At 42.1% G+C, this 12,365-nt stretch overlaps 1 protein-coding gene across 1 annotated transcript in view; it reads right to left on the bottom strand.

Moving 5' to 3' along the window:
• PITPNB (phosphatidylinositol transfer protein beta) overlaps window positions 1-12,365 on the bottom strand; it is an 87,121-nt gene that overhangs the window by 59,828 nt on the left and 14,928 nt on the right. The window contains exon 3 of the mRNA XM_072600076.1: window positions 3,011-3,156. Within this exon, the coding sequence (XP_072456177.1) occupies window positions 3,011-3,156 (146 nt within the window). The remainder of the gene's footprint in view (window positions 1-3,010; window positions 3,157-12,365) is intronic.

The following is a 12,365-nucleotide window of genomic DNA, read 5'->3' as shown; positions in this document are numbered from 1 at the left end:
GTCACAGATTCATTCCCCTGGAGGGGCCATGTTTGTGTAAGAGGTAGTAGCAGGGCATGGAATCTGGAAGAACTGTGTTCAAGTCTCACCTCAGAAGCTTCTTTGCTTTTTGATCCTGGGGAAAACACTGAGCCTTTCTGCCTCTCAGCTGCTACATCTATAAAATGAGGAAGTTGGACTCCATGGCTTCTAAACAATTAATCAATCAAAAAGCATTTCTGAAGTGCCTGCTGTGTTACACGCCCTCTGTTCGGGCACTGGAAACAGAAAAACAATGCACTGAACATAACATTCAAAGGTTCCTTCCAACTCAAGCTCGAAGACTCCATGACCTTCACAGATGCCCACCTAGAGGGCAGCCACACCACTCCTCATCTCCAAAACAGTTTAATCAGAACTCTTCATTTCTGCATGGCAAACAGCAATACCAAGGGAGCAGGGGAAAAGGAGGATTTTCATGCTCTGGGGCTACTAAGAAGTGACAGTGACCAACCTAAACCTTCAGATAAAGTGCAGGGAAATCTCCTTCTGTCCTACTCAAGCCCACAGTCCCTAACACCCATGACAAAAGGCCAGCTCACACATAAAGGCAATTGGCAGGTCCTCATTATGAGCATGGATGTGCTTATTACAAGGTGAAGGTTTCTAAGATTCCTCTGTGTGAAGGGGAAGAGAGTGATGGGCTGGAAAGCAGCCCTCAAACACCGTCTCTGCCCTCACCGAGGGGGTCACTGGAATCTCTCTCAGCCTCTCCCTCTCTAAAATGGGGGAATCTGCTAGACTCTCAAGCACAGACGCCCCATCCAGATGTCACCACCAGGCTATCCAAGGTGATCAAGGCTCTTGGTGAGCAACGACCCATCATTTCATTCTGGCTATAAGAGAAGTGGGATCAACTGTACCTTAAATTACAAAGAAAGTCAACTTTAATCTAAAGATTGAATGTGGAAAAGCACAAGATTTAAACTTCAGCAGTATGGGCGCAGGTCCTAGGATCCAGAGCCCAAAAAACATGGCAATAATCACTATCTACCATCTCACATCTCATTACTTAATAACTTAATAAGCAAGAATAGTTTGACTTGGGGGGAGCTGATGGGATCAAAAATACAAGTAAACGCCCATATTTACTCTGAACAATCATTTCTCGTGAGGAATGCCTTTATTTAGCTGGGAATCTAGATAACCTTCATTTCTACCAACAATTGCAAAAACCATCTGCTCTGAACCTTCTAATCTGACCTGTTAACTAACAGAAAAATCAATTCCTGTGAACTTCAGTGTCTTTTCCTATTTCTATCCTGCTATGGCTGTGCCTCTGAGAAGCCCAGGGAAGAATCAGGAGAAATGGAGACAAGACAAAGGTAATCTTTGGATTAGACAACTTGTTCCATCTACACAGACCTTTCATGATATAAACCAGAACAGCACCTTCACTGTTTTACTCTATCAAAAGCACCTCAGAAGGAGAGAAACTGGAAGAGATTCAAGAAAAGGTCAGAAAGATGAAGAATAAGGAAGGAGCTGGTTTACAAGAAGTTCAGTGGTTAGCTCTGCATCATCTGGGTCATTAAGGGAGACTGAAAAACAAAGCAAGAAGAAGAAATGAACATAAAGAAAATAACAACAAAGCAAAAAAAGAGGAAATGTTAAATTACATTTGATAAAGACATTATTAATACTAATGGACCTGTGACTGCATGAGCCCATTGCGGGGTGCTAGGGAAAATAGGGGCAGCTTTCCGTTCCAGAGGATGCCAAGAAGCAGGTGGCATGAACTAGTTATAGAGCATCCCTTGGTTCTGTCATTCTTAATGCCAAAGAAAATGACTATCATCGAGATTTTTGTTTTTGCCTTCTAGAAAATCATGTTGATTTCTTTCTGTTTTTTATTACAATCCTTTAGCTACTAGGCACGTTCAAAATAATATTTTTGCAATGTGAACCAAAGAACAGGCAGAAGTGACACACCATATATCAAGATCTCCAGTTACATAATGGGTAGAATTCAATTCACAAAAATTTACATAAGCCTGTCCAGTAAATGATTTGCAAAATATTAATAAAAGTAAAATTATATCTTTTTCATGACTAACACAAACACCCAGAGACCTAAATTAACCATTATTTACTTGTGAGATGTGTGTAACCAGGACAGATCTTAATTTGTATACTTATTCATTTTATTATAACTTCCTGATGATATTCTTTTAAGAAGAAAAACTTTTCCCCAATCAACTAAGCAATATTCATCATATGAGAAAAAGAGATTTCCTTCAAGGTTCATTCTATTTTAAATGTACTCCTACTATAAACAGCTCCAATTTTTTTCTAGCACCACACAGGCTAACATTTTTTTTTTAAGGAAATGTCCACTACGTAAGAAGACAAGTTATACAGTGGAAAGTGCATAGGTCTGAGAGTCAGAAAATGTGGCCCTGGGCCCATTCCAGCCATCCCCATCCATGGCCTCTATCACTAACAAACAAGAGAAGTTGAAAGTACTGCCCAGCAGGCAAAATCCATGACCATCAGCCTTCTATCCTTTTGTAGGTACTGATGGGCAATTTTTCTTGGGGGAAAAAGGGGCCTAATGAATAGACCTGGAACCCCAAAGTTTGGGGAAATGCCAAGTCTCACAGCTCTTTAAAGTTTCACATGCACCAGCTCTGTTGCCTGGTTAATACCCACAGCCCACAATGCAACAGAGAACTTCTTTAAGATCTGGTCACATTCCCAGAAGCCCCTACAGCACCTGAGCCCTTGATTTTGCTCTGTGTCTGACCACCTCCTGTTCTGATCATACACTCACCAGATGGAATTCTCTGATAAATCATGCCAGACGAGACAGCAGAAACAGAGGGAGGGGCCGACCCTACACTGCTGAAACTGAAGGAGATCTCTGAGTGGAAGGAAGAGCCCCAACAAGCCTGCACAAGTCTAAGAAGCCAGCTAAGGAGGCTCGGAATTCCAGACAGCTACTGAGTTGGGAGCTGAGGTTCTTGCTTACCTCTTTAAGTGGTAAATCTTGTGTGTATACTGCCCCTTCTCTCCATCCTTTTCATAAGGTTCATTTGTTAAGACTTCAATGCCTTCTCCACCTCCTGTTTCGTTTTTACTGGCTTCAGCCACAGAGTAAAGTTGTCCAACCTGGTACTGAAATTTCAAAAAACAAAGGATTTCCCTCTGAAATATACATGTAACAAAACCCTTCATGTATTTACGTACATACAAACGTATGTGTGCATATGTGTGTTTCTGCACATACAAATGGACAATGAAGCTGTGATTCCAGTGTAGGTTGAGGGCAGTAGTGTCAAACTCAAAGAGAAATGGGGGCCCACTGATCTATACGGAAGGATCCCATGGGCCACATATGGACTGAGGTCTATAATTTTTTTACAATGTCCTGTTTTATTATTGTTTTGATTTTGTTAAATGTTGCCCAATTACCCTTCAGCCCATCTGGGCCACAGCTGCATGTCTATAGCTCTGGCAGAGGAAATTCCCAGACAAGGTAACTTCAGGGCAGCCTCATCCCTTCCGTTACCCTCTTGAAATGTGACCCCTCACTTCCAGGGTCAGCATGTGCACTCAATGGGCCTGGAACACACGTCTTCCTAACTCAGAGGCCAGTTTGCAATCAAGCAAGCCATGCGTACTCTTTAGAAAACTATTCACTGATTAATAATTTATAAATAAAAAGTTCAAAAATAAATTTTATATTATTGATAAATTAAAAGTTTCTAAATAACAAAAGACAGAAAAGAGGCCTAAAAAAAAGCCAAACTAAAGTGTCCGGAGATAAGGAACCTCCCCCACCCCCCCACCCCGGGGCAGCTGCTGTGACATAACCATTTTTTCCTTTGGGGCATGGTGGCTGGAGTAGATAGGGAGAGTGAAAAATGACTGAGTTTGTAAAAACAAAAAGCACTGACCTGTGAAAAAATAACGACTACAGCTGGGATTTTATCAGTAAGTTAAAATGCCACTATCAAAGCTAACAATGGGGGACCTGGGCAGGACGGGTCTGGCTTCCTTTCACAGTGCTGGCCTGGAAGAAAGCTATCTACCAGAATATACTATCACAACCTAACTGGACTTTGTCTTACATGATAGGAGCTAATTTAACTGGAGAAACCCTTATTAAGCACCTGTATTGTACACCAGGCTCCTGGGCTGACTGAGACAAAAGTCAAACACAATCCCTCCTTCAGGGAGACAAATGGTCATATGGGAAAGACCAAACATTTCTCAAAAAGCAGCAAAAGATTTCTGAAAGAAACTTCGGATGACAGGAGCTGAATTTCTTCCCCCAAGTTAGAAAGCTACTCCTTCAAATGTAGTCAAAGACAACAAATGCCCAAATCCCCATGTCTTTGTTACTGCATGATCCACAAATTGCAGACACAGCAAAACCTAAAAAAAGCCAAAATGGGTAAAAGTAAACCTTGGTCAGGGACACAGCAGGAATAGGATTTCTGCACAGACAACTGAGACAACTCTCCCAAGAGAGACCTACTGGGTGAAGCTGTGAGAGATCCAGCCTTGGTGAGGGTCCAAAGTCCTGCCCCATCTGGCTCGGCTGGGACTTTGTCTCTCGTGATCCAGAGAGAACTAGATCACTGAAGGGGGGAGTTTCTTTTCTCGTGGGCAATTGTGCACACTGGTGAAGTCAGAAACAAAGTAACCCAACCCAAGATCCCCTGTGGCCCCAAGGCCTCTCTTCCTGTTCACATTTTTATCCACACCGTGGGCAAAGGTACACTATTACAGCATGAGGAAAACCTAGCAGAACAGCAGCAAAGAACATGGAAAGGACAGAGGTTCAAGGAATCACAAGCTTAACATATAAAAGTAAAAGGGTTAATTAACAGGGGTGCAAAAAATGCTCCAGAGATCTTCGGCTACATCAATGGCCTGAGAAATGGGCTGTTGCAGAGACAGGAAATCTCATTGAGTGCTGAGTAAAAGACCTTAAAGCATCATATAAATGCGACCCTCTGCTCTTACTATCGTTTCACTGGGCAAGCCCTTTACAACTCATGCGCTGGCGCTGAGCTGGACGCAGGGACAGAGAGGCCAGACGGAAAGGCCTTGTTCTCAAGAAGCTCTCATGGAGGGGCGCATCTTTTAGAGAAGAATCTGTGGACAGAAAAGTTAGCTACAAATTACAGGCAAAGTTGCTGAGAGGAGGCACATGAACAAAAGAGCCTCCTATAGGGTGGCCCTGGAGCTGAGCCTGGAAGGCAGCACAGGGTTCAGTAAGTGAGGGCACTCTAGGCAGGGGGCAGCCTGCTCAAAGGGACAGATGAGGAGATGGAACACCATGGAGTGCCTGGGAAGAGCCAGTGGAACCTGGAAGAGAGGCCTGGAGCCAGAGAGGAAAGGCCATGGGAGCCTCTTGCACGAGGAAGGGCCCGTCTCAGGTCCATGCTTTCAGGATCCCAATTTGGCAGCTGGTAATGAAAGACTGCCTGAAGACAGCAAAGACCAGAGGTAAGGAGACCAATGAGAAAGTTACTCCCATAATCCAGCCAAGAGAGCATGAAGCCCAGTGGGGGAGGGGGGGGAGTGAGGGGTTTGGGAGCTGGCACAAGCAAGGGCTGAGCACTAAGCTATTAAAAGTTAATTTTAACCGTGTTAGAGGGACAACTTGCTCAAATAAATCACACATCTCCTCACCTTATAAAAGCAAGCAAAATAAAAATGTAACCTACACCAAGAGCAATTGCACAGGAACACTCTTGGGGGCACTGTTGGAAATGGAGGCTCCTGAGGCTGCTAGGATATGAGCTGTCCTCTTGTCTATTTTCTGACGACTTTTTGGTTGTTCTGTCTCCTGCGACCAACGGCCAGTTCTTGCTGCTGTCAACATGAGTGTTGCTAAAAGTCCCTCCCTCTCCCTCCTATTCTGCAGCTTCTCTACTCTGGGGTCAGAACCATAAAGCAGATACAGTCATTATCCCTTTTACATCACAACTTTACCCATCACAGTTTCAATATATCATAGGTCAATATAAGAAATTAAATGGAATTTGGGGGGAGTTTTGCAGAAGCTGCAGACAACATAGAGACTGTGGCCAAATACTTTGCCCAAATTTTAAAATAAGGTACTGTACATACCCCATAAAAGAAAAAAATTCAGACTTCTTTTCTGGTACGAAGTGAAGTCAAAAAATCTTATGTGGATTTTCCAAAGCCCGGGAACGCCGTAACCATAAACCCCCACAGTGTGGAGAGGATAACCATACTGTCAAAATGATGTTTAATAAGTAGACCGGTCAACACTGTACATGAAATGCTGGCTATAGTAATAAAAAAAGAAAAAGAAATCGGAAGAATGAGAATAGACAATGAGGAAACAAAGCTATCACTCTTTGTGGATGATATGATAGTAAATGTAAAGATTCTGGAGAATCCACTAAAAAACTAGCTTAAATAATTAGCAACTACAGGAAAGGAGCAGGATACAAAACAAACTCACACAAACCATCCGCATTTCTATACATCACCAACAAAGTCCAGCAGCAAGAGATAGAGCAATTCCATCTAAAATAACTACAGATAATATAGAATACTTGGGAGTCTAATTGCCAAGCAAGACAAACATGACAAGAAAGCACTTTCCATACAAATAGATTTAAACAACTGGAGAAATATTAATTGTAGATGGGGAAGCTGAGTCAATATAATAAAAATGACAGCTTTACCAAAATTAATTTATTTATTCAGTGCTCTACCAATCAAACTACCAAATAGCTACTTTATAGAGCTAGAGAAAAAAATCAGATTCATCTGAAAGAACAAAAGGTAAAGAATTTCAAAAGAATCAATGAAAAAAATGTGAAGGAAGGTATCAGATCTCAAACGGTATTACAAAGTGGTAATCATCAAAACAATCTGGTACTAGCTAAGAAATGAGAGTGATGGATCAGTGGAATAAATTAATCTCCAACTCTGACCATAGTAATCGAATATCTGATAAACCCAAAGATCCAAGCATTTGGGCCAGAATCTCCCTATCTGACGCAAATGCTGGGAAAAATGAAAAGCAGTTTGACAGAACTAGGTATAGACCAACATCGCAACAGCTCAAAATGGGTATGATTTAGACACAAAACGTAACATAACATAACATAAGCAAATTAGGGAGCTTACCTGTCAGATCTATGGAAAGGGGAAGAATTTTTGACCAAACAAGAGAGGGAGAGCATTTTTGATTACGTCAAATTAAAAAGCTTTTGCACAAACACAACCAATTCAGCCAAGAAAAGAAACAAAGAAGAAACACCGGGAAAAAAATGTTTACAGCAAGCTTCTGATGCAGGCCTCATGATATAGAGAATGGAGTCAAATTTATGAGAAGGTGAGTCATTCTCCAGTTGATAAATGATCCTAGGATATGAACCAGCAGTTTTTTAGAAGAAATCAAAGCTATGTAATCATAAAAAAATGTAAATCGTTATTGATTAGAGAAATTCAAATTAAAACAATTCTGAGGTACCACCTCATACCTATCAGATCAGCTAATATGACAGAAAAGGAAAAATGACAAATATTGAAAGGGATTTAGAAAAATAAGGACACTAAAGTACCGCTGGTGGAACTGTGAACTGATCCAACTATTCTGGAGAGCAACTCGGACTATGCCTTAAAGGCTATAAAACGGTATCCTTTGACCCAGCAACTACTAGGTCTATATCCTAAAGAGATCAAAGGAAAACGACCTATTGGTACAAAAATATTTATCGACACTGTCTTTGTGCTAGCAAATAACTGGAAGAGGGGATGTCCATCATTGGGAAATGGCTGTTATAGCATGTTTGTGAGAATATTATTGTGCTAAAAAGAAGTGATGAACAGGATGGTTTCAGGAAAACCTGGAAGATTTATATGAACTGATGAAAATGAAGTGAAGTGAAACAGGAGAACAGTTACAGCAATACTGTACAAGGACCAACTGTGAATGACTGCTCTCAGAAATACACTGATCCAAGGCAATTCCAAAGGACTTCTGATGAAAAATACTATCCACACCCAGAGAAAGAACTGATGGAGTCTGAATGCAGATCAAAGTATACTTTTTTTACTTTATTTTTCATGTCTTTCTTATTTTTTTTGGTTTGTGTTTTCTTTCATAACGTGGCTAACATAGAAATACGTTCTGCATGACTGCACATGTATAATCTTTATCAAACTGCTTGCCTTCTCAATGAGGATGGAGGAGGGAGAGAAGGAAAGAATTTGGAATTCATTTTTAAAAAATGAAATGTTATAAATTGTTTTTACATGTTACTGGAAAATAAAATAAAATACAACATGTGAAAAAAAAATAAGTGAAGGGACTACACAAATGACTTCTAGCATCTATTCTGAGCAGCTAGGTAGCACAGTGGAGAGAGTGCTGGGTCTGAAGTCAGGAATATTTATTTAACTTCTTGAGTTCAAATATGGATTTCAGACACTTAGCTGCTGGGTAACCCTGGGCAAGTCACTTAACCTTGTCATCCATAAAATAAGCTGCAGAAAGAAATGGCAAAACACTCCAGTATCTTTGCTGAGAACACCCTAAATGGGATCACAAAGAGTCGGACATGACTGAAACACCTTAACAAAAACAACAAATGCCCGCTCCAGCCCTTACTTAACACTTAAAAATGTTAATATAGCACTTTAGCTCTCATCAAGGCAATGTTATTTTAAATGCACATCCACCTTTTTCTTGTTTTCATTCTTCTGGTTTTGTATTCATTAATACTTTGGCTCTAATAAGTGATCTCACTGTACTTTATCTAGAACTCCCAGATTTGGGGTGTCTATAGGCTGTTCATAGGCTGGTTTAGATGTGGAAGAAAACTGGGTATGCAGCTTACATGGTAGTTATCATTTATTTTGAATTTAGTCCTTAGGATTCTACAGGGATGAATAAAACACTCTATATGGTTAAAAAAAATAAATTTAAAAAAAAATCAAATCCTAAATCCTGCCCAAACAAAATCCTGCTAACTGTTGTGTACAGACACCCCTCTCTCTCCCTCCCAAATCGTTTCCCCTCTTTCCTCAATGAGTCTGGTACCTGGCTCACCATTTTTCTCTCCCCCCAATTTTTGCCCTCATACTTGGATACTCCTACGTACTGACTCTCCCTAACCATCCTAACCGCTCAGTTCCCAACTTCCTCACTCCTCCACCCCACTTCAGTCATACACAAAGATGGGCAAACCTGTGGTGTTGCCATCACTCACAAATGCAGCACCTCCATATTCAAGAACTCCAAAATCAACCTCATACAACCAGAACTTACTGGCTTTTCACCTCTCCCTTTGGCTCCCTTACCAAATCTGACTCTTCATCCACATCACAAGGGCAAATTCCTCAAAGCCTCAGTTCCTCCTCCCTCTCCCTGAACTAACTACTCTTCTTTTTCCCATCATGACTCACTGGTGAAAGAGTTCAACCCCACACTGTCCTCTTGAATCTCTAGCCCCCTTATCATTCTTAAAATTATACCCAGCCAAGCTTCAACCTTGGATCACACCATCTGCCACCTTCAAAAAAACCATGTAACCATTCTGACTGAGACCACTACAAATTTACATTACACGACCTCAACTGGGCCCTGTCTGCAGTCCTACTGTACCTTCCTTATTGACTCACCCTTCCATTCTCCACAGTGGTTCTTCCAAACCTCTTCTGGCTTCCCTGCTCCCACACTCTCTCAGCTGAGAAACTTGAGAACCTCATACTTCACTGAAAAAAACCAGGCCATTTTGCCAACAGTCCCCTTCTCCCTCATCTCCTATTACACTCAGATGTCTTCTGCCGCTATTTTCCTCCTACACTTGCCTCAAATGATGGAGTGGCCTTACTCTTTACCAAGAATCCCATTCTAGCCTGTCTCCTCCAACAGACTGCCCCTTCTGTCATCCCCATTCTTTCACTTATTTTCAATCTCTCCCTCTCTACTACTAATTCCCTCCTTCCTACAAACATGCCGATCTCTCCCCCAGCCTCAAAAAAGCCTCATTTGCTCCGTCCATCCCTGCTATCACCCTACATCTCTTCTGCCCTTTGTAGCTAAATTCCTCAGAGAGGTTGCTGCCTACAATGGGCAATTTCACTCCCTCCTTTCACTATCCTCCTAACCCCTTTAACAACATACCTACACAATCTATGCCTGTGGGCACTTGCCACTGTGCGCACCAAAGGATTTCAGGTGGCCTTAGAAAACTGTAGAGGAAATCCTTTGGTGTGCTGTAAGCAGCCCTGCCTTACAATCTGGCTTCTGACCTTATCATTCTACTGAAACTCCTCTCTGCAAAGTTACCAAAGATCTCTTCATTGCCAAATCTAATGGCCTTTTCTCAATCCTTATTCTCCTAGAGCTCTCTGAAGCTCTGACACTACTGATCATCCTCTCCCCTTGATAATCTCCTATCTCTAGGTTTTCAGTACACTACTTACCTCCTACTTCTCCTTCTACCTGACCACTCTGCTCCTCGGTATCTTTATCAGGATCCTCATCCAGAGTCCTCTCCTGGGTTGTCTTCTCTTCTCCCTCTAGAACTGCCATCTCTATGTAGATGAGTCTCAAATATCTCATTTCCCAAACATTTTGCATTTCTCTGACCACTACGGTCCCATGAAACTCATCACTGGGAAATCTCATCATCTTGCAAAATGCAATCAGCCTTGTTACTCATATTTCATCAATATGCTCTGCCATGGTTGGAGAGGGAACAGGGCTGGCATCTCCTCAGCTCTCTCATTTCCCACACAGCTACAGTCCTTCTGGACTTCTCTGGCCACTCAACCATGCCCCTTTCCCCCCACTTTTCTGCTGGCTTCCCCCATTTGAACATAAGTTACTGGGGGCAAGGACTGTCTTTCTTCTTTCATATTTGTATCCCTAAGGCTTAGCAAAGTACCTGGCACATAGCGGGTGTTTAATAAATGCTTACTGATGGAACGAATGATGAAATCCACCTATCCTGTCCCAACCTCTGTGCTGACCTCCAATCTCACATCTCCAACTGCCTTTCAGACGCCTCAAAGTGGATGTCCAAAACTGAACTTATTATTTTGCCCTCAAACCTTCCCTGCCTTTCGCCTTCTTAATAATGTAAAGGGAATTGCCATGTTCCCAGTCCCCTGGGCTCATAAACTAGGTGTCATTCTCAACTTCTCATTCTCTCTTGCCCCTCATATAAAATCTCATCTAAAGTCTGTCAATTTCATCTTCATAGCACTTCTCAAATGTGTCCCCTTCTCTCCTCCACCACTACTCTGGCAGACCCTCATCAGTTCGTGCCTGGCTATCAGTTCATGCCACAGTTCACTGGTGGGTCTGCCTGTGTCAAAACTTTCCCCACTCCAGTCCACCCTCCATTCAGCCACCAATGCAGATCTGAATATGTCACCCCTCCCTGACTCGATAAACTCCAGTGGCTCCCTATTACCTCCAGGATCAAATACAAAATCCTGTTTGCTGCTCAAAGCCCTTCATTACCTCGTCCCCAACTACTTTCCAATCTTCTCACATCTTACTCTTGGATCCAGTGACACTTGTCTCCTGGCCGTTCCATGAACTAGACGTGCCATCTCTTGGCTCAGGGCATTTTCCCTGGCTGTACCTCAGGCCTGGAATGTTATCCTTCTTCATCTTCACCTACTGGCTTCTCTGGCTTTCTTTTAAGTCCCAACTAAATTCCTACCTTCTATGAGAAGGTCTCCCCAACCCCTCTAAATGTAGTCTTCCCTCCACTAATTGTTTCCTATTAATCCTGTATTAAGCATATCTGTACATATTTGTTTGCTTGTTGTTGCTCTCTCATTAGACTGGGAACTCCTTGAGGGCAGGGCTGTCTTTTGCCTCATTTTGATCCCCAGTGCTTATCACAATGCCTGGCACATAGAAAGTGCTTAATCAATGTTTACTAATGTGATATGACTTGATTCAGGAATAGTTCCTACATCAGGAGTAAGTTTTCTTTTAAAATAAAATCCATTTCACTTTTTAAACATGACATATTAGGTACAACGAAGGATGCACTGCTCTATTGCCAAAGCAATCCAACCTCTGGTGTGTGACCCTGGGCAAATCCCCTCTCTGGGGTTTGGTTTCCTCCTGGGCAAAATGAGGACTTTGGGCTAGATTAACTTCTGAGGTCTTGTCCATTATCTTCTATCCATACCTCCTCAAAAATATTCAAGATGAAGGTGTAGGAGGCTTCTGTAAGATGCAAGAGGATTTTTGCCTTCCTGTTTTTTGCTGTTGAACCACTGTACCTAACAATACATTTTTATCATATGTGTCTCTCCCACCCACTCCCACTTCCCCCTGAAGTCACTGGTGACCATGC

This window comes from Notamacropus eugenii, chromosome 4 (assembly GCF_028372415.1).
Source record: "Notamacropus eugenii isolate mMacEug1 chromosome 4, mMacEug1.pri_v2, whole genome shotgun sequence".
NCBI lineage: Eukaryota > Metazoa > Chordata > Mammalia > Diprotodontia > Macropodidae > Notamacropus > Notamacropus eugenii.
This window is presented reverse-complemented; position numbering and strand designations above follow the sequence as displayed.